General features: G+C 40.5%; 1 protein-coding gene across 5 annotated transcripts in view; it reads right to left on the minus strand.

The window, feature by feature from the left end:
- Positions 1–19,984: 19,984 nt before the first annotated feature.
- LOC147636901 (putative serine/threonine-protein kinase PBL21) overlaps positions 19,985–25,407 on the minus strand; it is a 44,609-nt gene continuing 39,186 nt past the window's right edge. For all 5 annotated transcript variants that reach the window (XM_086800478.1, XM_086800476.1, XM_086800475.1 and 2 more), the window contains 5 exons: positions 22,528–22,688; positions 21,073–21,149; positions 20,669–20,807; positions 20,356–20,505; positions 19,985–20,272 (listed from right to left, as the gene is read on the minus strand). In XM_086800478.1, the coding sequence (XP_086656604.1) occupies positions 20,207–20,272; positions 20,356–20,505; positions 20,669–20,807; positions 21,073–21,149; positions 22,528–22,688 (593 nt within the window). In that variant the 3' untranslated portion in view covers positions 19,985–20,206. The remainder of the gene's footprint in view (positions 20,273–20,355; positions 20,506–20,668; positions 20,808–21,072; positions 21,150–22,527; positions 22,689–25,407) is intronic.

Genomic DNA, 25,407 nt, shown 5'->3' on the forward strand with positions numbered 1-25,407 from the left:
ATGCTAAACTCTGGTGGAAACAGTGGTGCCGTGACAAGGAAGTCATCGAGCATTCTCAAACGTGGGAAGACATCAAACAGGCAGTGAAGGAAAGATACCTTCCCCTGTCCCATGAATCCATAAAGATGAATGAGTTTTTTAGTCTCAGACAGTGCAGTTTAACTCTTGAGGGCTACTATTCAAAATTTATCACTCTTCGGAAGTATGCCCCAGCTATGACTACTTCCCAGCAAGTGGCTCGTTTCTGTCAAGGGCTAAATGAACCCTTAGATTCCTGCCTTGAAGCAATGAGGCCAAGCACATTACAGGATGCTCTCATACGAGCAAACCCCCTTGTGAAGGAAATGAAGGCTAACAAACCAAAGCATCAAAAGAGATCTTACCCAGAGGCAAATCTTAAAGATCAACCCTACAAGAAACCCCAACAGAATTTCCCCTACTACAACAGAGGGAGACAAGGCAACTCTTTTGTCCCCCGCTCGTATGCTGCTTCTTCTAGAGAAGGCCCTCTGTGTTTTGAGTGCAATGAGCCGGGACATTTTAGAGCCAACTGTCCCAAGATGGCAACATCATTTCCCCAAGGTAGCAGAGAAAATCAAGGCCGTGGAACCCACCAAGGTGCAAGAGGCGGTGGGCCATGGCAGAGGTCACGGAGGAGCAGTAGCTAGGACTGCCTGTGTTATAAGTGAAGAACCGACCTTGGAAACAGCTGAAGATGAGCGCGCCACCGTCCATGCGGTAGTAGAACACCAAGGTCCGAATAAACAATTTGGTGTAATCCAAACCCTCGCCACTCATCACGGTAAGCCATTTTAGCTTTTGATTGATTGTGGCAGTACCCATTCATTCCTTTCTCCTAGGTGTTTGCAAAAATTAAACTTGGGTCAAAAAACAGCTAGAAGAATGATTGTAGAGTTAGCCAGTGGTGGTAAAGAAGTAGTATCTCGCCACTCTATAGGAAAACTTGATTTTGAGCTGAGTAATGAGCAAACTCATGGCCACTTTAGAGTCTTGCCATTAGGAATTTATGATGGAATCCTTGGGATGGATTGGTTAATTGCAAACAAAGCTAACATTCATTGTAACCAGGGGAGTATCACTTTTGAAAATGAGCATGGCCAAGTAATATTTGTTCAAGGGATCACAGGAAAACCTAAATCTAGGGTAGTCAAGGCAAAACATCTTCTCAAGGGAACACGTAAGGGTCAGCAAGTTTTCTTAGTCAAGCTCAACAAAGTTATTGAACCTAGTATTGAGACAGAACCCTCTTGGCTCCAAGAATTCTCAAACATCTTCCGTGACGAGCTTACAGGGTTATCGCCTCCTCGAGAAGTCGATCATGAAATCGAGGTAATCCTTGGAGCTCAACCCGTCTCAAAAACTCCCTATAAAATGTCCCTTCCTGAAGCCATTGAACTTAAGGAGCAACTTTCCCAACTCATTGAACAAGGATTTGTACGCCCCAGTAGCTCTCCTTGGGGAGCACCTGTTCTTTTCCAAAAAAAGAAGGACGGAACTCTCCGCCTCTGCATAGATTATCGAGGGCTAAATCAAGTCACTGTCAAGAATAAGTATCCTATCTCTTGCATCGACGAACTTCTTGACAAGCTTCATGGGGCCAAAGTCTTCTCAAAAATAGATTTAAGGTCTGGTTACTATCAGATCAAAGTCAAGGAAGCAGATATACCCAAGACAGCCTTCAATACCCGTTATGGCCACTATGAGTTTACTATAATGTCATTCGGGTTAACCAATGCTCCTGCAACCTTCAACCGCCTAATGCAAGATATATTCCGTCCTTACTTGGATGAATTTGTGCTTGTTTTCTTTGATGACATCTTAATCTACTCCAAATCAATGGAAGAGCATGAGGAGCATGTGCGTAGAGTTCTGCAATTACTACGCAGACACAAACTCTATGCTAAGAAGAGCAAATGTACCTTCTTTACTCATCAAATTGAGTATCTTGGATTCATCATCTCCAAAGATGGCATTTCAGTAGACCCCGCCAAGGTCAAGGATATTCTGGAATGGCCACCCCCTAAATCAGTTCGTGAAGTTCGTGGGTTTTTGGGAATCACGGGATGGTATAGGATTTTTATCAAAGATTATGTCTTGGTAGCTGCACCTTTGACGGATCTTCTTAAGAAGGATTGCAAAAAATAGTGTGGCTGCCAATCCATCAAAACAGTTTTGATCAACTCAAGGTCATTATTACTTCTGCCCTAGTCCTGAAACTTCTTGATTTCACCAAGGAATTCAAAGTAGTAAAACTGATGCTAGTAGTCTAGCACTTGGTGGTGTCTTAGGCCAAGAAGGAAGACCAGTTGCTTATACTTCCCACAAGCTGAAGCAATATGAGGCAAATTATGCCACCCATGATTTGGAGCTCTTGGCAGTTCTTCATTGCCTCAAATTATAGAGACATTATCTCTTGGGGGCAAATTCCAGCTGACCACAAAAGTCTAAAGTGGATCTTCACCCAGCCTAACCTCAACATGCGGCAAAGGAGATGGATTGAAATTCTACAAGAATATGACTTCGACATCAAATTCCGCCCTGGGAAGGATAATGTGGTAGAGCAGATGCGCTTAGTCGCAAATCTTTCTTAATCAATGCCAAATAATCCCATACTGGTCAAGGTGGAAGAAGTCTCATCTCATGATCCAGATTATTAGAGAATGATGAAGTTAGTAGAAGAAGGGGGAAATTCAGAGAAAGAGAAGAATCTAATCAAGGGATACTCCACTCATGAAGGAAGCCTCTACTTCAATCCTCACAGGCTATGTATTCCTAAGGATCCTGCTTTAAAGAAACTAATCCTCCATGAAGCTCATGATAGCCCTACTCTGCAGGAGGACACCCAGGATATGCAAAAACATAAATGCCGTAAGAAGGAGCTTTCATTGGGCAGGCTTGAAAAATGATGTCCTTCGGTACTTGAAGCAATGTCTCTCATGCCAAAGGATCAAAGCTGAAAGAGTCAAGATGCCTGGAAAACTTCAACCCTTAGATATTCCCCAAATGAAGTGGGAGTGCATTAGTATGGATTTTGTCACAAGTCTTCCCACTGTTCAAGGAGGATATGACTCCATTCTGGTAGTAGTGGACTTACTTACCAAAGTAGCTCACCTTATACCAATGAAGAAGACCTTCAAAGCTTCTGATGTTGCTCGAGTATTCATCAAGGAAGTCCTCAAACTTCATGGTCTCCCAAAAAGAATAGTAAGTGACTGAGATTATGACTTCACTTCAAAGTTATGGCAGTCCTTATTCCAAGCCCTGGGAACTTAACTTTGCTTTAGCACAGCTTATCATCCAAAGACCGATGGCCAGACTAAGAGAGTCAATCAAGTAATTGACGACATTCTCAGAGCATACTGTGGTGGACGGGAACCAAGAAGGTGGATTCAATACCTTCCTCTGGTAGAATTTGCCTACAATGCGTCTTATCATCAAAGCATAGAAATGTCACCATTCAAGGCACTCTATGGGCAAGAATGCCTGTCTCCTCTAAATTTCTCTGATCCAACCATAAGAGTTGACGCATCTAGGGAAATGCTCGAAGAAATGGAGGAACAAACCAAGGCAATCCAAAAGGATATTAAAGCTGTCCAAGATCGACAAAAGCATTATGCTGACAGCAAGAGGTCTGAAAGGATCTTCAAGGAAGGAGACAGAGTTCTTCTACGAGTGCGACCCAAACGAAGTTCTCTATCACTTGGGAAATATAAGAAACTCAGCCCTAGGTATTGTGGTCCTTATACCGTTATCAAGTGTCTAGGTAAAAGTGCCTATAAACTCTAGCTCCCAGCCCATATCAAAGTCCATAATGTATTTCATGTAAGTTTGTTAAAACCATATGTACCCAGTCTCAATCATATTCTTGATGATGAACAAGTTGTAATCCCTACTCAAGGAGTCCTTGACAGCCCAGTAGCATCATAGATTCTAGGGAAAGGCAACTCCGAAATAGAACTCTTGTAGAACATCTAGTACAGTGGAAAGATTACCCTGAAGAGGATGCAACTTGGGAAGATGAAGCTACACTCTTAAAGGATTATCCCCAATTCATGACGAGATGAGGACATCTCGATTTCTTTAAGGGGGAAGGATGGAACGTACCCATCTTCACTAATAAAGAAATGTCCATGTAATTATGAGTTTTTATGGTATAAAAATCAATGATTTTTATTATTTGAGTCATTTCTACTTAGAATCTTCAAATTCTAAGTCCAAATTTGGAATCTGTGCGTGATTTTACCCTAATATATGATTTTATAGCATCCGAAACAGACACCAGATCAAGCCTATACGCAAATTTTAGTCATTTTAGTTAAAAAACGGCGACCTTTAAACCTTAATAAATGCACGACCGGGCGTCTGATTGACGAACGGTCTGAACCCCAACGACCAGGAGAACCTCCCGGACCAAAAAAAAAAATTCGCCCCCGGGGTGGTCCAGCACGCAAATCGAGACGAGCGTCCCAAATTTGGGTATCCCGTCCCAAAAATTTGGGCCGTACACACTTACTAGGGTGCCGGTATGATGGCCGCCCAAGAACCAAAGGACGGCCGCCCACTGTGTGGTCCACACGTACCGCTACGTGGACACCCATGCTACCCCAGACCAGATAAGGTACATGCGTACCACTCTTTTCCCTGGCAACCGACACTGTATCTTTCCCCTTGACCCATGCAGGCCACTGATCCATAGCCTTTGAAGGTACATCGTCCTTTCGTCCTTGCTTTGTGCAGTGCCCGTACCCATACCCCTCAGCTATATAAACCCTCGGGATGCTCCACAGGCAGCACGCATTTCTGTGCAGCGTATGCCCTGTTGTACCGTCGTCTGTACCGCCATCTGTGCCTGTGCAGTGTACTTGCTATAGTACAGCCGTCCCTTGCAGCCACCCTCTCACACCCCCTCATTTGCCTCTTTTCAGATAAGCCAATTTTCCTCCATCCCCCTCTTGCTAGGAGGCAGTGTCCTTAACTCTTCTCCTCCCCTCCCCCCCGGTGTGAAGAGACTTACAGCAGCCCCTCACAGCCCTCTCCACGTTTTTGCCCTTAAGAACATCTCACAATCCCCCCCCATTTGCGTAGACTTTAATAAGGGTCTTTTGCCTTAAGAAAGGGTTCGTGCGCCATACTCTTTTGCTCATACGGTAAGCAAACGATCTCATAATTGAGATCCGACTGAAGCATTTCGATTGCGACAGCGAGCTCTACAAGGCGACGCCCAAGATGGCCTCTGCTCGAAGACGTCAAAATATTGCCTCAAGAGGAGCACGCAACAACGAGATTAGGGAAGATGGTCCCAATGCGGCTCCAGCCCTCCCTTTTCAAGCTCCTCAAGAAAATGGTGGCCAGGTTAGCTTGGTTTTTTTTTTAAGAAGAGTTTTTCCTCAAATTAGTGTTAATGAATGGTATCTTTTCCTTTTAAAATAACGACATAAGATTGTATGAAGTTACGAATTATGTGATGCTGTATTCAATAAATTGTGTTGAAATTGTTATCTTCACAAATTGTGTAATGCTATATTCAATAAATTGCATTGAAATTGTTATCTTTAAGAAAGCAAGTTTTTTTTTTATGGCTTTGCTAACTTCGTTCCGTGCTTGTGTAGCCGGGCGGCGTCATTAGCAAAGCCCGGGAACGACCCAAGGTATCCCTCATACCATTGGGAGTATAAGGATCGCCCATTGAGGCGAGAGATTATGATGCTGCCTAGTTTTGAGGGCCCAGGCTAGTGCGGTAAATAAGCCCACCCTAGTGTGCAGACATCCCTCTGGGGGGCGGGAGGATCAAGCGATGGTGCCTGAGAGGGCGACAGGCCGGCTTGAGTCCTCGCCAGCGGCGGCCGACGATGAGGTGTATGGTCCCGTAGGGTTTTGCCCAGCATGTAGAGGCTGGAAGGCCGAATTCTAGATCATCGGCAGTATAAGAATAAGGGAGCCGGTTTGGCTTGTATGGAATTGATTCACGTATAAACTTTTTATATAAATATATCCGTGATATGTGGATTGGATTGGTTTTATTGACACAGCTCTAAGCCTCTAGCTATTGTGTTTATGGAAACCCCCTTCCCATTCCAGACATTATCCTCAGCATGTCTTATACATCAAGGTAGTGGAATGTAAGGAGGTGGTTGTGTGAAATCTTGTGTTTCAAGGTATGGGGTCTCTTAACCTAAGGGGTTGGGTTGTGCGGCCTGGCTTTAAGGCTCTAGGCTATGAGTTGAGAACACATTCTAAGATTTCTCTCAAGGATCCCTTTCTTGTGATGAGGTAGTCCCTAACACTAGCTATTTATCCTTTCTCGTGTTCCCTACCTTGTCCATATACGGAGAAGAACTAGAACTTAGTTTTGTGGCAAAGGTGCTTCTATAATAAGCTCATGTGGAGAGAAAGACTCTTTCTTACATTGTGTGTGTTCCCTACCTTGTCGATATATGAAGAAGAACTGGAGCTTAGTTTTGTGGAAAAGGTGTTTCTATAATAAGCTCATGTGGAGAGAAAGACTCTTCCTTACATTGTGTGTGCTTGTTGTTGTGTGTACTGTGTGGAACACTTATCCCTGGTGGTACTACCATGTCTCATTTGTCATTAACTAGGTTGTTGGGATGCATGTCAGTTATGGTATTCTTGGGATAAACTAGGTAGTCAAAACATCAAGCAAGCATGAACTGAGCATAGAAAAAAACAAAGAAAGTGACTAAGAAGGAACACATACACTCTCACACTTTCCACGTTCTCTTTAGTTCTAGCTAACATTTTCTCATGAAACAAATGATGAATAGCCTTAACAAATAGAGTTTGCCCATGGACCACACTCAACATGACGTGCATCTACTAACATCACAGGAACCATTCTCTTTAGTTCTAGCTAACATTTTCTCATGAAACAAATGATGAATAGCCTTAACAAATAGAGTTTGCCCATGGACCACACTCAACATGACGTGCATCTACTAACATCACAGGAACCATCTCTCGCCTTATATAATACATAATTGACTACAATGATTAGAATCTCTCTCAAAACAAGAAAGTGCATTTAACAATCCATATTCCCATGCCAATCAAATTGTGATAACTTACAATTAAAATGCAATAACTCTCATCTCCTCTTTTATATCAACAAGATACACTCATTGTACATGTTAATGAAAACTAAAAAAAACCTCAATAGAAACATACATATTTCACATTTAAGTATCTGTAACTTGGAGCCAACAAAATTTGACCTACATAATGAAAACATTACATTTCGTGGATGAAATACAAGAAAAATCCAGCACCAAAACAAATATCAATAGTTACCAATACTATGTATGTAAATGCACTTCAAAAAAGATAATTTATAGAGTATATCAATAGTCTTCACACTCTTAATCCACAATTTAGACATGGCACGGGATGTTAGTCTTGCACAATGCAATCATACCAAGGGGGGTCGATGGACATCTTGCTAGACAGACTCCACATAACATGGAAGAACACTACATACAAAACGACGTGATGAGAGAAGTCAAATCACATGTCATCAAACCACTTCTTGCTCTTAGCCACCCAATTGACTATATCCCTTCCTCTCTGTAGTATGTATAGTATAAAAGGATTCCACTTGTTCGAAGATTAAAGCTTAAAAATGAACCAAAGTATAAAGGAATCCACCTGAATGAACCAAAGTATAAAGGAATCCACCTATTTGAAGATTAAATCTTAAAAACCAACCAAAATATTGTAATAATTGGCAATTCTCTTGAAGGTGGAGTATCTATCTAAGGTCAATGCAAAGATGGCCCAAATTGCCAAAATGTTGAATATAAATAATAGACAAGATAAGGAGAATAAGGTAATTGAAGAGATCAAAAGAAAGTATGGAGATAGGATGACAAAGGTAAGCACGCTACTTCTATAACATAATGGTTGCTTTTTTAATGTGAATTTGAGATTGAACTCTTTTTGGAAACCCTAGTCTAGGAGATGAGTGGAACAAAACTCTTCTATCTTGCCTTTGAGGAGGAAGATTCATGGGTTCAGTTAGAGAACCTTAACTTGATTTGCCTATTGAAAAGAAGATGATGTGGTTGATTTTTTAAAGGGCTCTAAAGCCCTTAAGAAAATGTACGGCATCCCCAAATCCATTTCACATGTGAGTATTTATTGTATGTTTAACAATTCCTTAGTCCAATTCTATTTGTTATATGTGTCATTTATCAAACAGTGATTTTTTTATAAAGCTGGTTTCTCAAGAAGTATTACTTGAGATGATTGAAAAGCAAGCTAACTGTGTTGTTTTGATAGCTTCATGGTTTAGTGGAGGTCACACAATCTTCTAGACCTTTGGTGATATATTTGCATGATTACTTTGAGGAGGTGAAGATGGAAGGTTGAAAACATTTGTATGCATCTTTGAGGAAGACTGGGTCAAAAGACATGGATGTAAATCCACCACTACTTGATGCAGCATATAGGCTTATTTATAGGTATTCTAAATTTAATTAATTATAAACATAGCTTTGGTGTTTGTGATTCTTTGCTATTATGATGTGGTGGGATTCTTAGTTATATGTCCTATGGGTGGATTTCTTTTGTTTCTAAAGTGTGAGAGTGCCGTCGAGGAGCTACCATTTCATTACAAAGGGTGGATAGAGACTTCCAACAATAAAGAGGCTTATATGTACCCCACATCCTTGGGCACACTAACTGTATGTTAGTGAATTGCCCATGGTGGTTGGATATGCAAAAAGGGAAAGTGCTTTTATAAGAGAGCGGGATGAATACAATGTTTAGAAGGAGACCAAACATATTCATGATAACTCATTGGGCACCAGAGAAGGGAGGCCAATACCTAGATGTATTCCTATGTGCTATTGTTGGCATTTGTTTTCATGTTTTGTTTTATTGTCATTGGCACACATCTTTATGAGTTCCATGTGTCTCTCTATTCAATGGAGAGTGCAAAGAGTAGTAGAGAAAATCAAGGTGGCCCCTAGTCTACAGTGGCTTCACATATTGGCACACATCTTTATGAGTTCCATGTGTCTCTCTATTCAATGGAGAGTGCAAAGAGTAGTAGAGAAAATCAAGGTGGCCCCTAGTCTACAGTGGCTTCACATATTGTGTCATTCAAGCATTTTGCCAAGAGCCATGGTAGCTATCCATCTATTTTCTTTATCAAATGGTTTTAGTTATGCAATGATCTTGTTGTGAACATGTGTAGAGAAGATCCCTATGTGGTAGAGTTTCCTGATAGAGACTAGGTTGTCTTCACATTAGGTGACCATTTTGATGATTAGTCATCTATTCTCCTTATTAAATGGTTTTGGTTGTGCAATTATCTTGTTACAAAAGTGTGCCTAGACTAGGTTGTCTTCACATTAGGTGACCATGTTGATGATGAGCCATTGGATGTTGATGCTGCAAGCTGGGTGATTTTAATTGTTTTGTGATAGTCTTCTTGATGATATGTTGTCTACTCTTATGGTATATAAGTAAACGTGACATGGTTGAGTTGTTATCTTATCACAAATTAGGATGACATCTTGCATATCGCTTAATTGTATCTTCATTCTTCTAGCTAGTCTTGAGGCTAACTCATATGGGAGAAGGTCACCTTGTATGTTTGGATGCTATGTTGGTGATTACATCACCATGGGATTAGATTTTTCAATTAAGAAAAATCATGAGTTTGGAAAAACCCATGAGTTTTTTTAATCTTTATGTCATGTTGATAGTGACATTAAATAATATGGTGCTCAAGTCCATTGGGCCACTAATTTTATGTTGTTAGATTTTCCAAGGGGGTGTGCTATGAGAGAGCATGGAGGCATGCCTGCTTGGAATGAGCTCACAAAAGATCACATTAGGCATGGGATGGGTGTGTTTCCTTTCAGACTCGTGTTGTCTTTGTTAATTTTCTTACTATTCTCAAGTTTAGTCAATGTTACATTAATTGGTATTGAGAAATTCACATATCTTGCATGTCCTTTTGGGTCATGGGGGGTGGAGAGGAATGCTATTAGACAGGATATGGATGTCTCTCGTCACATTGTTGTGTGAGATCGTTTTTCATTTGGACACATCACTATCTATGCATCGCATGTGGATGTATGAATTCATGACTTTGATTCACTTATAGATACGACATAGAAATTAGATTACCTAGTACACCAGCTTTGCCAAGTCATCCCTTGTTGAAGGGTACCATGTGATTGGTACCCTTTGACTCAATCTTCCTTTTAAGCTCTAGAATTCTAGCCTCGTCATCAAAGGCAACCCTCAAATAGCTTTCCATGTCACACTTGCATTAGTTGGATGCATTCAGTAGCACGTTTTTCAAATTCGATAGGATCACACCATGTTTGTTTAAGGCTAATTACAAGCATTTTCAACATAGATTAAAAATAACAGCATTAGCAATTTTTAAATGTAGAGAAAAAGTTATGGTGGCATTTAAATTGAGAAAAAGATGTACTCATTCATTCGTTTGTAGCCCAGCCAATAAGGAGATCTTACTAACTCTTCTAGGATCAATCAATGTACACACAACTCTGATGTGCATATACCTTATCTATTTATAGCATTCACTGATCACATACATCCAGGCCACTATACATAGTTGTTCCCCTCCCAAACGTAAAACACTTTTTTTTTCATAAAACCCAAGGCAAGGCTCATTCCCAAGTCTTCTTCAAACTCCCTATCCACTTGCATAAATGTGCATCCCATTTGACCTCACTTTATCTGTCACCAAAATCTCTTTCCCATCATGAGAACACATAGATATGGTAAACACTCCCTTCTTAGGAACATAGCCCTCATATTGAATAGAAGTTATAAGGGCAACCACATTCTGCCTAAGTCTTCTCACCCACCTAGTCACAAGATGTAGGTTAGGCAACCACGTCTTGTTTAACCTACACAAAGGAACTCATGGGCAAGAAGATGTATCTAACAACCTACACCTTGTGATCACATCCCCACCTTTCACAACATAATATCTTTCTCTTGATCATTTTTTGCCAAAGAAACCTCCATTTGCATCTCTTTCTTTGGCTTAGCTACCTCAATCAAAGACATAGGAGTAATCTCTATTGCCACATGTGAAGTGGTAGGACCAACCAATGAAGACCATTTTCTAAGATTAGTCTTCTTTATCTTTGGTGGAATTCTTTCTGTAAAAAAAAAAACAAGAGCATCCAATTGGCATGTTATTTCTTCATTTAGCCATTTACATATTTAGGTTCATCAATGTCATAAGTTAATAAGAAAACCACATTGAGCGTGATATGTTTTCAAGATGTCTATATTTGCACTAGGAAGCGGTCTTGATCTTGTCAACAAGATGAGACCTTGAGGAGGATTGCTTGGGAAGCAATGGATTCATTTTGATCATGTGCACCGTGTGTATAATTGGTTAAACATGAGTGCACATGTCTATGAACCTTATGTGAGAGACCTACTTATAATCTAAACTTGTGAATACAAGGTGGAGAACAGTAATGCACAAGTTCATTTTTGGAACATGATCAATGAGTAGATGAGAAACAATGGCTATAAATATGATAAGTTTAGGGGTTTCATGGGCGGATGAGGAAAGTGCCAATTGGTTGGCTATTCATACGGTGTTCAATGGTGGTCTGAATAAGATCATGAAAGGGAAAGAGAACAAATCATGGTTTTGCACACTAAGAAATGTATCAAGTATGAGCACCAAGATGAGCATAAACATCTTTGTAGGGAGTGGAGAAATGCATCATTAGAGGTTGCATCTCAGTACTGCAAAGATTTGCTCATACTATATTGGAAACTTGGTTGGCTTGGTGGGATGAGGAAAGTGCCAATTGGTTGGCTATTCATACGGTGGATGAGGAAAGTGCCAATTGGTTGGCTATTCATACGGTGTTCAATGGTGGTCTGAATAAGATCATGAAAGGGAAAGAGAACAAATCATGGTTTTGCACACTAAGAAATGTATCAAGTATGAGCACCAAGATGAGCATAAACATCTTTGTAGGGAGTGGAGAAATGCATCATTAGAGGTTGCATCTCAGTACTGCAAAGATTTGCTCATACTATATTGGAAACTTGGTTGGCTTGGTGGGATGTGTGTGGCTTCTTCCATTGGGGAAAGTGGATGCTAAAGCAAGAATGGAAGAGCGGATTTGTGCCTAATGTAAACCTTTTAGAGAACAAGCACCCATCCATGAGAGCAACTATGGGAGGTGCTCAGCAAGTTTCATTGTATGAAGCTTCTATACAGGTGACCTTGCCATGGTGGTGCTTCAAAGTGCTCATTACAATGCTTACACCTAACACAAGAAAGCATGTAGGATCTGAGTCATCTTTGGAAAAGATAAAGGAGTGCTTTCAATCAAAATATGCAAAAAATCCAACTGCAAAAAAACTTGTTCATCTCATAGAAGTTGTTGTGAAAGAGGCAAATTTATCAACACTTGAAATGCAATGATGTGCAGTCGTCGTCTCGCGAGAAGCGTAGCCTATGTAAAAGAAGAAGATCAATAAACCCACATGTGATTTTGGAGATGGACAGTCTCACAGGCATGAGTTTGAGACTATTCACAGTGGAGCCCAAAGAAACATACCTTACAACAAAGAGATCGATCAAGTAGTGGGTGTTGAGCATGAAGTCAATGATGTGAATTAGGAAAGTTGTCATGATCCCCATTAGGGCGCATAGTCACATGCTTTCGATTTCTTGTAGATCAAAGAGCATGGTGTGGGGTAATGATATCCCCTTGCGGTAGAGGTGCAATGCTTGGGGTTCCCACCCTGAGCTTTAAGGGTCGTCATTCCTATCTTGGTGGAATAACAAAGCAATTTGTATGGTTTTGTGGTACCAATGTTAGTCACGCATGCAAAGTTGACAAATCAATTGAAGAGTGTGCTTGGACATGCTCTAGGAACTTGGAAGTTTTCCAAAAGAACAACATTAACCACATAGGAGTATGCTACACGTGAAGTAGGTGGGGGGAATTGAATCAATGATATGAGACCGAGGGGTAGCCCCACCATGCAATGATGACAGACCCACAAGGAGAAATGGACATGTTTTGTGGTGGCATTCCAAGATTGGCAAGGACTTCAAGGATAGAATGGTATGGGAAATGGAATTGGAGGGAGAGCTATTGAGAAGATGTGATCGTGCCTAATGAGGTGCATATTTTCCATGTTTTGTAGAGAGGGTCCAAAGCCAAAGGTGTTACACATGTAACACATATCACAAGGTTACCTAAGTTTACATGTGAGGATTTCATGGGACGAGAGGCAGGAAAAGAGAACTTGTTGAAATCATTGGGAGGATTTCAACTTATTTTTGAGGAAGAGCCTTGGGAGGGATGCATTTCACTTGGCCCTTTGTTTTGGGTGTTGATTCTGCATCAAAGTCAAGAAATTATATGTTTACAAAGTGAATTTCTACTATAAAACTTTAAGGTTTGTGTGTCAAGCATATATATAACTCTTGAATATATTTTGGCTAACAAAACTTGTTGTTTACAAGTTCTTTCTAGCTTTTAATTATAGTGCATTCATTTATTGAAACATATTTATGAGCATTCATGCAATTGTTTTCTTGAAACACAATTTAGATATCCCACACTTTAATACATGTACAACTACATTCTATAAATGCATGCATGGATAGATATGCATATAGCTAAATGAACTATGGATAGATGTGACACTAAAAACTTTATCCATTAAATATATCCATATAATCATAAATGGATTGTTGTATTTGACTACATTATCAATACATATATTAATTACATATTTAGTGACTATAGTTTTCAATATATATATATATATATATATATATATATATATATATATATATATATATATACAAATACATATACACATACATACATATTTATACATATATTTTAGGCGTGTACAAATATTTAAGTACCATGTGGTGTGGACATGTTGGTTAGATATATGCTATATGTGGTGTGGACACATGTTGATTTACTAAGAAGATAACTGTAAGATAGCACATATATTAGATATATGCTATATATGTTGAATATATGATTACATACTTAGTGACTATAGTTTTTAATATACACATATATACACACATACATAAATACATACATACACACACACATGCATGCATACATACATACATATACATACATACATACACACATGCATGCATACATACATACATACATACATATACATATACATACATGTGTGTGTGTGTGTGTGCGTGCGCGCACGCGCGCGTGTACATTTTATGTGTGCACAAATTTTAAAGTACCATGTCATGTGGAAATGTTGGTTTGCAAAGAAGATAACTTTAAGATGTCAACTTAATTTTAATTAAATTATTATGTTATAATTTACTTATGGTTCAAGTAATAATAGGCCCACTTGGTCCATTGAATTATTATTTTATAATTTACTTATGGTTCAAGTAATAATAGACCCACTTGGTCCATTGATGCTCGGTCTCATCAAGAGCCTTGCTTGATCATTGGCCGCTTGGATTTTGATAATCCTTGGATAAATCTAACTCAAGATTGACACCACATGTTTGAAACATTATGGTGTCCTAACATGGTTTGACAACATTCTATGAGAGTGAACCTTGAGGTTCATGGTCCTGCTCCCACTCCTTCACTGGAACTACGCCCAAAAATAGGACGGTTGAATACCTTCTTCATAAAAAAGAAGGCGATGTTTATAGAGCCTGTTTTTGGTGGTGAATCCCGAGTTCGGAGGACCATGGTGGCACCTCTTTCTAGGTGGCATGTTGTTCCTCCACTCACGTTTGTGTTTTATTGGCTCATTTCCTCCCAAAGCTCCTCGCTTATAGATCCAAAGGACTCTAGCCTTCTAAATTGGGAAGCACTATGCTGAGTGTTGGTCATTTGCTAAGATCGAAGGCTTGGTGGGTTTACGACAATTTGATTTGATGCACTATAGTTGACTGTATTATCGTTTGTAATAATTGGTCCAGATCGAGTTCACATATTATGTCCCTATGACATTTTTGGTGTAGATATGGAAATTATTCTAAGCTTTTTTTAACTTGGCTCACGTCTACAGGTTCACGTGTCTAGGTTCATGGCACTAGACTCGTGTCAGCAAGTTTGTGTGTTCAGATTCACATGTCTAGGTTCACGCCTCTAGGCTCACACCTACATGTTCACGTATGTAGGTTCACATGTCTAGGTTCACGCCTCTAGACTAGGCTCAGGTTTACTGGTTAAGGTGCCTAGGTTTATGTATGCAAATTCATGTGTCTAGATTCATGTCTCTAGACTCATGTCTGTACATTTACATGTGCACACTCACATCTTTTTTGTATGAACTCTACTCTCGTACTTCCATTGTATAAAATAATCCTACCAAGAGTGCAAAAATCTAGAAACTGGATCTATGGTAGGATTGGTGTACACTTATTGGGTAATAACTGTACTTTAATTCCCTAATAATTATGAAAGGCAAGAACTTTCCTTGGAATTGGAAGCTAGTACAGATTGTATAACAACCAAGGTATGAGTAGGTGTGATACAAGTTTTTATGGCAATAATAATTGGTATGTATGATGTTAGGTATCCCTACCTTTATACTCATATCTCTAGGCTTATGTCTATAGGGTTACATGTTCATACTCACGACTCATCTATCCAAGCTCATAGAGCTGATGTGTCTAGGCTCACATCTCCTACAGGCTCACGTGTCCAAACTCAAATCTTTTTGTGTTGGATTGTAGACTCACGTCCCCTAGCCGAGAGTTAGATTGGCCTGGGTTTTAAGATTTTTTAGACTTGATGATGGGGTGTGATTAATGATCCTAATCTTAATTAATAGTTGTAATGCAAGTAAGTAAATGTTTTTTTATTGTTTTCTGATGGTTTTATATTGTTCTCATCTACCAATTCAATAATGCATGAAAAAAATATGAAACCCATGAATAAAAATATGAAACCCATGAATAAAAATTGGCCTTGTTTTTTAGATTTTTTGAACTTGACGGGGTATGGTTTACCGATCCTAGCCGAGAGTTGGTTTGGCTCGGTTTTTAAGATTTTTTAGACTTGATAGGGTGTGATTAATGACCCTAATCCTTATTAATGGTTGTGACGCAAGTAAGTAAATATTTCTGATGGTTTTACATGCTTCTCATCTACCAATTCGACAATTCATGAAAAACCTATGAAACCCATGAACAAAAACTAGCTATCCCACTCTAATTTAACCTAATAGAGCTCAATGTTCATATTTTTGGAGTGGATTCCACTCCTAATAAAATTGCTAAGCTAATCCTTAGATTAAAGCAATGAAATCTACGTTCTTTGGCTCCAATTTCAAGCAAATCACTAAAGAACCAAGGTTTTACCCTACCAATAGATGAAAATAGAATGCCTTAATGCAAGCAAAGTTCAAATAAAAATCAAACACAATAAATAAATACATCTAATGACTCCAAAACCTTATGTTTTTTTTAGTGTGACCTTGTAATCAACACTAAGCAATATTGGGTGATCCAAGTAGCTTGGAATAAGCGAAAAAACGAATCTAAGTATTAGGCTAGTCCTTGACAAAACGGCACCAAGTATGTTCAAGTCAAGAGCTTACCTTTGCCTTGCCAAAGCATGTGTCATTAGGTCTCACGTTAGAGCCACAAATACAACTTCCCAATGTGTGTGCGCTAGCTCTTGTGTTGCATCTTCGCTCCATTTGTTGTCTGCCAAAGGGGTGAAGGGAGAGATCTCTGTGCCTAGATGGAGGCACAAGGAGATGGTCCTTCATGATGGTTTTCTCTCACAAAAGGAATGGGAAGAGAAAAATCTACAAGTAAACCTATTCAAAAATGCATCCATCTAGCATGTAAGAATCCAATAGCATGCAACAAGAAAGACGAGGAAAGAAGGAGAGCTCACAAGAAAACTATTGCAATGGAATGATCATGTCTTACTTTGTGTCAAAAATGACATATGCAAGTGACTACTTTTCACACTAAACCGGCCAAACCTGAGAAAATAATCCGATCTCTATTACTAGTCTTAAGTAACTATGTCCTTAGACTTTCCCTATTTGACAGGATGAGACCACTTTATATGTTCCAGTGTCATCTTACAAAAGGTAAGCACCTGTTCAAAGCAGGTAAGATGGCAAAGTGCTTTATGGTAGGTAAGGGGGTGGTGAAACCACGGTAACCAATGGAGTGGTTAACATTCATTTTTTATAATAAGAAATACACAGTCATTCCATTATAATAGTTTTCTTGTGAGCTCCCCTTCTTCCCTCTTCTTACTTACTTGCATACTATTTAGATTCTTACATGCTAGGTGGATGCTTATTCGAATAGGTTTGATTATAGATTTCCCTCTTCTATTCCCCTGCCTTTTGTGAGAGAGAACCATCATGAAGGACCATCTCATGTTGCCTCCATCTAGGCATGGAGAGCTCTGCCTTCACCCCTTTGGCAAAGAATCATTCTTGTGTGAGGATGCAATGGTGGACGAGCTAGTACAACCACATAGAGAAGTTACGATTTGCGGCTCTAAGGCAAGACCCAATGACACAAGCTTCAGCAAGGCTAAGGTTAGCTCTTGACTTAAACTAGTTGAATCATTAGGCATGACTTGAACTAGTTGAATCATATAATTCAATGGATAGGACATTGGACATAACTAGTTGCACTTTTGTATTTATTGATGTATCACCAATCTCTTATATAATCTTGCAGCCTTTTTCTACACATTTGTAAAAACCAAGGTCTTATATAATCTTGAGGCCTTTTGCAAGACAATTATAAAACTCTCTCTCTCTCTCTCTCTCTCTCTCTCTCTCTCTCACACACACACACACACACACACACATTAACATAATAGCTTAAGCAATGGGCTCAAATTGATATTGTCTTAAGAAGCACACATAATCCATTCCATGGCTAAAATTATATATAATCTCTCTCTCTCTCTCTCTCTCTCTCTCTCTCTCTCTCTCTCTCTCTCTCTCTCTCTCTCTCTCTCTCTCTCTCTCTCTCTCGCACGCGCGCGCGCGCACACATTAACATAATAGCTTAAGCGATGGGCTCAATTTGATATTGCCATAAGAAGCACACATGATCCATTGCATGGCTATGATATTACATACTCTCTCTCTCTCTCTCATCTCAAGGCTGTGGATCTATCAGATCCCATCAACTATAAGACTATCATGATTGGCCATACACTAACCCAAGGTTTATGGATCTATGCTAGACTCCAAGATTAGCTCTCTTATAGAGAGCACATGGTTAGAGGACTACGGAGCAAGAGGGGTTTTCAAGGCCATACTCCACACTCGATCACATTTTTATAGGTCCAATCATATAGGCATCGGGTTTCCAACTACTTTCTAGATTTTTGACACTATCCCTCAAGCATGGCTCCTCAAACACATGCAAGATCTAGGTGTACCCTAAGAGACGATATGGGGCATTACATCACTTTATAAGTCGCTTATACTAATTGGATATAAACCCAATACTAAGGGATGACTTTTTAACAAGAGGCTATGCAACTCTAGCCATCCTTGAGAGATATTTCTTTTAGAGACACTTCTAGTAACCTAGTACTAAGGGATGACTTTTTGTCACCTTAATAACTCTAGCAGTGATGTTTGGGGTCCCTTTTTTCGGACCACACTTCAAGGAGGATTGAGAGGCTTCATGTCATGATGCTCTCCCACATGATTTGAAGCAAACCATCAATACCACAACCTGTCATTCTTGGAGAGTTTGGAGCAATATACCCATTAATGGTAGTAGATACACTTTTCCAAATAGTGGCGTACATACATGGCCTCCACTTTAGACAAACACAAATGATTGAGGCTTCCTTGGGAGTATTCTCTTATAGAGAAGACTCCCACACCACATGGCTAACATCTTTGGAGCCACCACACTAAAGATGCAATCTTATAGAGATCATTTCTTACATGTCACAGAAGAATAATTCTTCCAAAGGCCGAAAAACCTCCACAGGCGTCACATGCGTGTAGGAGAATCCAAGTCTTATCTCACCACCATAGTGTTAAGCAAGGAGAGTAGAGAGCAATACCAAGGAGAATATTATCAAATATACATTCACAAGTGACACTAGTACAAAATGTCTATGTTGTGCTATGGTCTCATTGGTATCTTTGGCTTTTAAAATATGCTAAAATCTCTCTACTCACTCACTCACATTAAGAGTGTTAGCTCCTTGTTAGATATCTTGTTTCATTCTTTGACAAGTCTTGCAAAGTCTCTTTAGTTTATGTAAACAACAAAATAAATTTATCAATACCATGCTAATAAATTGTAATATTCAATGTCTACAAAGACGAGGGATATTCAATAAACATGTACATGTAAATGATGCATAGATTATGTTCAAGCCCCAATGATCAAAATACTGTCAATTTTATCAAACAAACACACATGAGATTTTTATAAGAAAACCTCATTCTAAAATCAATCTAACAAGCTCTCTTGAGCACAAGCTAATCATGCATGTCATCACTCAATAATGAAGACGTGTTAAGCCTTGAAGGTCTCTTTACAAAACAAATAAGCTTATCTATAGCTTGACATCAATTTTGTATTCTTCTGTTTCTCAATAGAAAGTGCCTACAAAGTATATTGTTATTTTACTAACACATGCATACAGGATGGATTGTCTTTGGGATCCAATTATTGTGATGGTGTTTCTTTGAACATGTAGAGCCCTCAATGTAAAAACAGTAAAAATTACCTCAAAAGCTCCTAGAGCACATGTTTATGCACTACAATTGTGTTACCAAACAATTTTAAACTATGATTGTCACTTTGTCAAATACATAAGGGTTAGGATTTCAAGTCCAAACAAACAGTTGTTACTTTCTTTTACCCCTTCTAAACAAGCTTGTATCTATGCATGTTTGCCTTAAAAGCTATGGGTATTTTATCTATGGATCCCTATTCTTGCTTCATGGTGAGAAACTTTCCCAGATGGTGTACATCTCTTTCCTTACTATGTATTGTGAACTTCATAAGATGTTTCTACATCCTTTTATTTAATGTACATGATGAATATACCTTGTACATATTTACATTTCACAATGTTCCTTAATGTAAACACATTACTATTATGTCTTCATTCAATCTGAGGGCTTTGGGATTTGCTACTAAAATGAATAAATTATACTACTCCAAACTTAATATCTCTTGCCCTGAGTCCACTAGAGATCCATCCTCTAATATGTTGACAACCTACACAGCATAATAAGAAATCTTTGAGTAATATTGATTGTTTTTTTAATCATATTGAACAAAATGACATTGTGAGCTCTAACCTTTCTCATATGGTAACGTTTTGAGATGTCCTTGTTAATGCATGATTCAGCCACATGCAACATGGCTAGAAGATCTGAAGGTTTTGACTCGTTTTGAAGTTTGGGATCAATCAAAGCAGCAAGTGACTTCTCTTGGAGATGGGGTTGAGCCTACAGAAGTTAAAGGTTGACATCAAACTACACCAAAATTGATTCACAAGAAGATAACAAGAACCTTCTTCTTCTTTTTTACAACTAAGACTTTTTTCCCAACACATGCTTTAGAGTGTGATTGAAAACCATAAATTTTCTCAAGATGAAGGAATTGTTTTACCCAATGAACAAGAGGCTTGTTCCTCAAAAGTGCACTGGCCCTTTGTCCAGTAAGAAGCTCAAGAAGTACCAGTCCAAATGCATAAACATCCATTTTTGATGTGATCATTCCATTTTCAATGTATTCTGGTGCCATATAGCTTTGGTAAATTCATATGGCCAGCCAAGTAGATGGTTAACACTTGCATTCAAGAAAGGGACATAAACATACCAAGATCTTGTAAGGTACATAACTTAAGCAACTAAAGCTCAGTAGAGGGTGACTACAATCTTGTGTACCAACAATACTTATAATTCTGATGGTCCTGGCATAATAAAGTTTCTTATTTCCAGGAAATAAAACTGTGTTATAATCTGGCAATGCTAACATGAAAGAGAAAATGTTAAGGGGGGCAGAAAACTAACCTAGAGGACCCCTTCAAGGCTGTCGCAAACGACATATCACCATCTCTTTGCCACTTTGCCAACTTGAAGGCAATCAACTACACAAAGATAATCGGAAATTAATTCACAAAACTGAACAAATTGGCAAAGGATTAATACAATACCTAATCTAGCATAAATTACAAATGGTTCTTGTGAAGATGACATTACCCGAGATTTAGAGGCAACAGCTGTGTTCATAAGTTCCTCAAGTCAAACAATTATTTACATTGAACTGTCATCTTTGACTGTAATCTTAGGCTGGTGAAATCGTCCATCCTAGCCCGTGTCAAAGCAATCTCACCTGCCCAAGCTCTTGGCCATTTCACAGTGGAGAGATTGGTGTCTATACAGCAGTTTGTTTTGTCTGCATCTCATCGTTTTCCTGTTTTTTTCTAAGAGACTTTCATAAGCAAGCTACAGGAAATTCCAGTGTTCTTTCCTTTCTAACTGTAGCTGCCAAACATTTTTTTTTTAAAAGTTAAAAAAAAATCAGTGTTCTATTACCAAGGAGCAACGCACATGGGGAGCATGTACTTCAGAGAGAAGCCATCCAAGGAAGAAAGCTAGAAACAGTGGAAAAAGACCTCAAACTGTCGGGTATAGCCTCCAGCTGTCGATAGTCATGTATGGACTCGCGAAGATTGACACGAAAGAAAGCATAAGCATCTAGAGAAGGCTGGTAACTACCAAACATACACTGGTGTATGCTCACACCTGCAGACATGTGTAGGCTCACACCTTTTTTGTATGAACTAGGCTCATGGATTTGATTTTTGAAATAGGCCTACTTGGGCACAGATTTTTACGACATAGGCCTACGACAAGGTTTGTGTTTGCAGTTATTGGGCAATAATTTTACTGAATGCCCGAATAATTGCAAAGGACAAAGGGAACTAAATAGGAGATACATCCAAGACTAGCCATGATGAATGTAGATAAGCTTCTCACACAATTATGTAGAATCACCTTTGCATGACAAGCATGCGGTGTGAAGCATTGGTAATGTGCAGGAAGAGCTCCATCTATGGGAATTGTATACATATGATTTAGATTTGTCAATCAGGTTCATTTATTAACAATAGTTGAACATCCTTGCAGCCAAACACATAATTTCTCTACCTAGCCTAACTAAAATACACAGAAGGTTTCCTCTCAGGAGAGGCTTTGGAGGGAAAACAATGGAGGAGGAAGGCAACACTATAATACAAGTACGCAACGGACAGGGTCATTGGCTTGGTTCTAGAGTTCTGAAAGCTCATTAGGGTCCTTCAAATGTGACCATTGAAAGAAAACCAAAAAAGGGGGATGTCCACTTATCTTTTTACTTCTTCAATACACTAGCCAGCAGGCAACCTTTCACAAGAGGCAGATGAATAGGATGTACATAATGGGGTTCAACAATCTGTGGGATCAACGAGGTTGGAAGATACTGACCATTGGCTGAAAGTCATGAGTTAGCAAGATGTTTTCTGGCCTTATGTCATGATGAACAATGCCACCCATACAGCATTCTCCATGCAAATAGCGAAGCCCCCGTGCGACCCCAATGGCAACCTTGTAACGGCGGTCCCAATCCAAGCTCTCTTTGTTGTCATCTGTGAAATCAATCAAATTTATTATGCATGTTTTTACATATGTATGACTTGAATCTGCTGAATGTTTGTAAACCACATTCCATTTATTTGAGAATCTTTTGGTTCTCACACTATGAATTGAAAAGGGCAAACAAAGAATACATTCTCAAAATTGGAAACAACCAAAACAGCATGCTGAAGACCTGCGAGCTGCCCGAACCCCCGCCTCTGTCGTCTGTGTCGCCCCCCTTCCTTCCTCCGCCCCCCCTCCTTCCTCTTCCGTTGTTCACCCCTGCTTCTGCCCGCCCCTCTTCCTCCCGCTGCTGTCTCCTGTCTGCGCCCCATCCCCTCTTGCTCTCCTAGTTGGCCTCCCCTCCTTCCTCTGCCTCCTCCTTTCTGCGCAGACTTGCTGCGCTGCCCTTCCTCACCTGCCACCTCCCCTCCTTCCTCCACGTCCTCCATTCTGTGCAGCCTTTGCTGCGCTGCCCTTCCCCCGCCCTTCTTCGCTTGGTTTTTTCTTTTTTCTTTTTTCTTCTTCTTCTTCTTCTTCTCTCTCTCTCTCTCTCTCTTTTTCTTTTTCTTTTTCTTCTTTTTTCTTCCTTTTATTTTATTTTCTCTTTTTTGCCCTTTTCCACCCTCTCTTCCTTTCCTCCGCTTCCTTGCCTGCCTCTTCCCCTTGGTTCAGATTGCTGCTTTTTCTTCAATTAGCATCATGGCTAATCATTCTCCCTTGGCCGGGCGAACCACTGTTTTTTCTGAAGCCGAGCTCGCGGTCCTCTACGCCAAAATAGAGAAAGACTCCAAAACGATCCTCATTGCCAGAATCTTTGGATCTCACCCGTCCCGTCTCCAAGCTCGCGATTGGGTCTTGGCGGCTCTGCCCTCCAACCTTGCTCCACACTTTCGAGATGTCAGGTTGCTTGGAAGAGGTTTCTTCCAAGTCGATTTTGATTCTGAGGACGCAGCCTCAGAGGTTTTGAAGGGCAGCCCTTTGCCATTGGGCCCGAGAAAGATATTCTTTCTTCTCTACTCCGGCTATTTTGACCCGGTTGAGGAAGACCGGAACCGTTTCCAGAGTACTCTCAGATTCCCAGGTCTTCCTCGCGTATATTGGTCTATGTTAGAGGCCATGGGGTCTGCCTTTGGGCTAGTTCTTCAAGTGCCCCCCCTCCACGCCTTGCCCACATCTTTTGCCCAGGTGGTCACTGCCTCGGTGGATGCTGTCCCCAGGGTCATGGTTCTTGCCCGTGACATTGAGCTCTTTGAGGACTATGTTTTGCTTCCGGGCCCTTGTGGCCCTTTGAAGCAACGTATGGAGATTGCAGGTAAACCCGATCAGTGCCGGGTTTGTCACCAACAGAGTCACTTTGCTCGAGATTACCCTCGGGCAAGAGGCCTCGCAAGCGTGCTTCTCAGGCGCCACCTCCCTTGGTTCCTTCCCATCCTTCGATCCGCCAGGTGTGGCGAGCTGTCTCTCACGCCCGCCCCCTTGGTGCGATTGATGGGAAGGCCTCCTCGGATCATGTATAGATGGATGATGTTTCTGGTCAGAGGGATGTGTCACCTGCTGCATCTTTGCAGAGAGATGATATCTCAAATCAGGATGATTTTGTTGAGTCCTCTCTACTTCGAGGGGGCGATATGCAGGATATTCAGCGCAGTGGGGGTCATGTACTGCAAGATTTTCAACATGATGCCATTGCTCTTGATGCCCCGCAGGGTTCTCGTACATATGCAAGTACTATGCAGGGCCTCGGACAAGGGCATGTCAGTGGACTTTGCCCCGTGGATTTTCCCGTCCTCCAACATTATGAGAGGCGTCCTTAGGCTACCCATCGTCTTCTTAGATCGGGGGTCAAACCCTCTTCTCTTCCATGAGAATCGTCTCGTGGAATGTTCAGGGCCTTGGAGGGCTTCCCACCCGTGGTAGGAAGCGCCTTCTGAAGGACCAGCTTCACCCTGCTGTTACAGGATGGTCTATGGATGTACTTTTGTTGCAGGAACACAAATTGGATAGATCTCAGTATGGAAAAACTGGTAAGATGCTTTCTGGCTACACCTTCTGGTCCTCGGCAGTGGGGACTAGAGGGGGTGTTTGCATTTCAATGGCAGCATCTGTTATGCCTCATGTTATTGGGCACGGTGTTATGATCCTTGCTAGAGCACAATGGATCTTGATCATGCATGAGGGTCAGAAATTGGGAATCTTGAATATCTATGCACCTAACGTGAGAGGTGAAAGGGTGGTCTGTTGGGACACCATTACAAATGTCATTCCCCAGGTTGATCATTGGATAGTGGGAGGAGATTTTAATATGGTTGAGCAACCTTCTAACAAGAAGGATGGATGCGAAGGGGGTTTACACCCTTTGGAGTGAACCTCATGGGAGAGGTTCACGCTTTCCTTTTTTGGCAAGGATTGCTGGACTGAGGATGACTTCCAGAGAAGGCAAAATTCCTTATCTTTCTCTTGGCATAACCGCAGGAGCGGGGATGAGAGCATCTTTGCACGTCTAGACAGGTTTTATGTGGATGATTGGTCCTTGGACAGAGGAGGCACCATTGCTATTATGCATGGCACCACCAAATCCGATCATTGCCCCATCGTTTTGTGTCGCAGGGAGCCTGGGGCTCGCTCGGCCTCTCCCCGTGTCCAGATCCTTGACTCTCTTTATCTAGATGCTAGCATCTCCCTTGAGATGAGAGAGAGATGGAGATCTTGTGACAATCCTGATCCTCG

The sequence above is a fragment of the Cibotium barometz genome, chromosome 7, assembly GCF_041138505.1.
Source record: "Cibotium barometz isolate CiBa-2024 chromosome 7, ASM4113850v1, whole genome shotgun sequence".
NCBI lineage: Eukaryota > Viridiplantae > Streptophyta > Polypodiopsida > Cyatheales > Cibotiaceae > Cibotium > Cibotium barometz.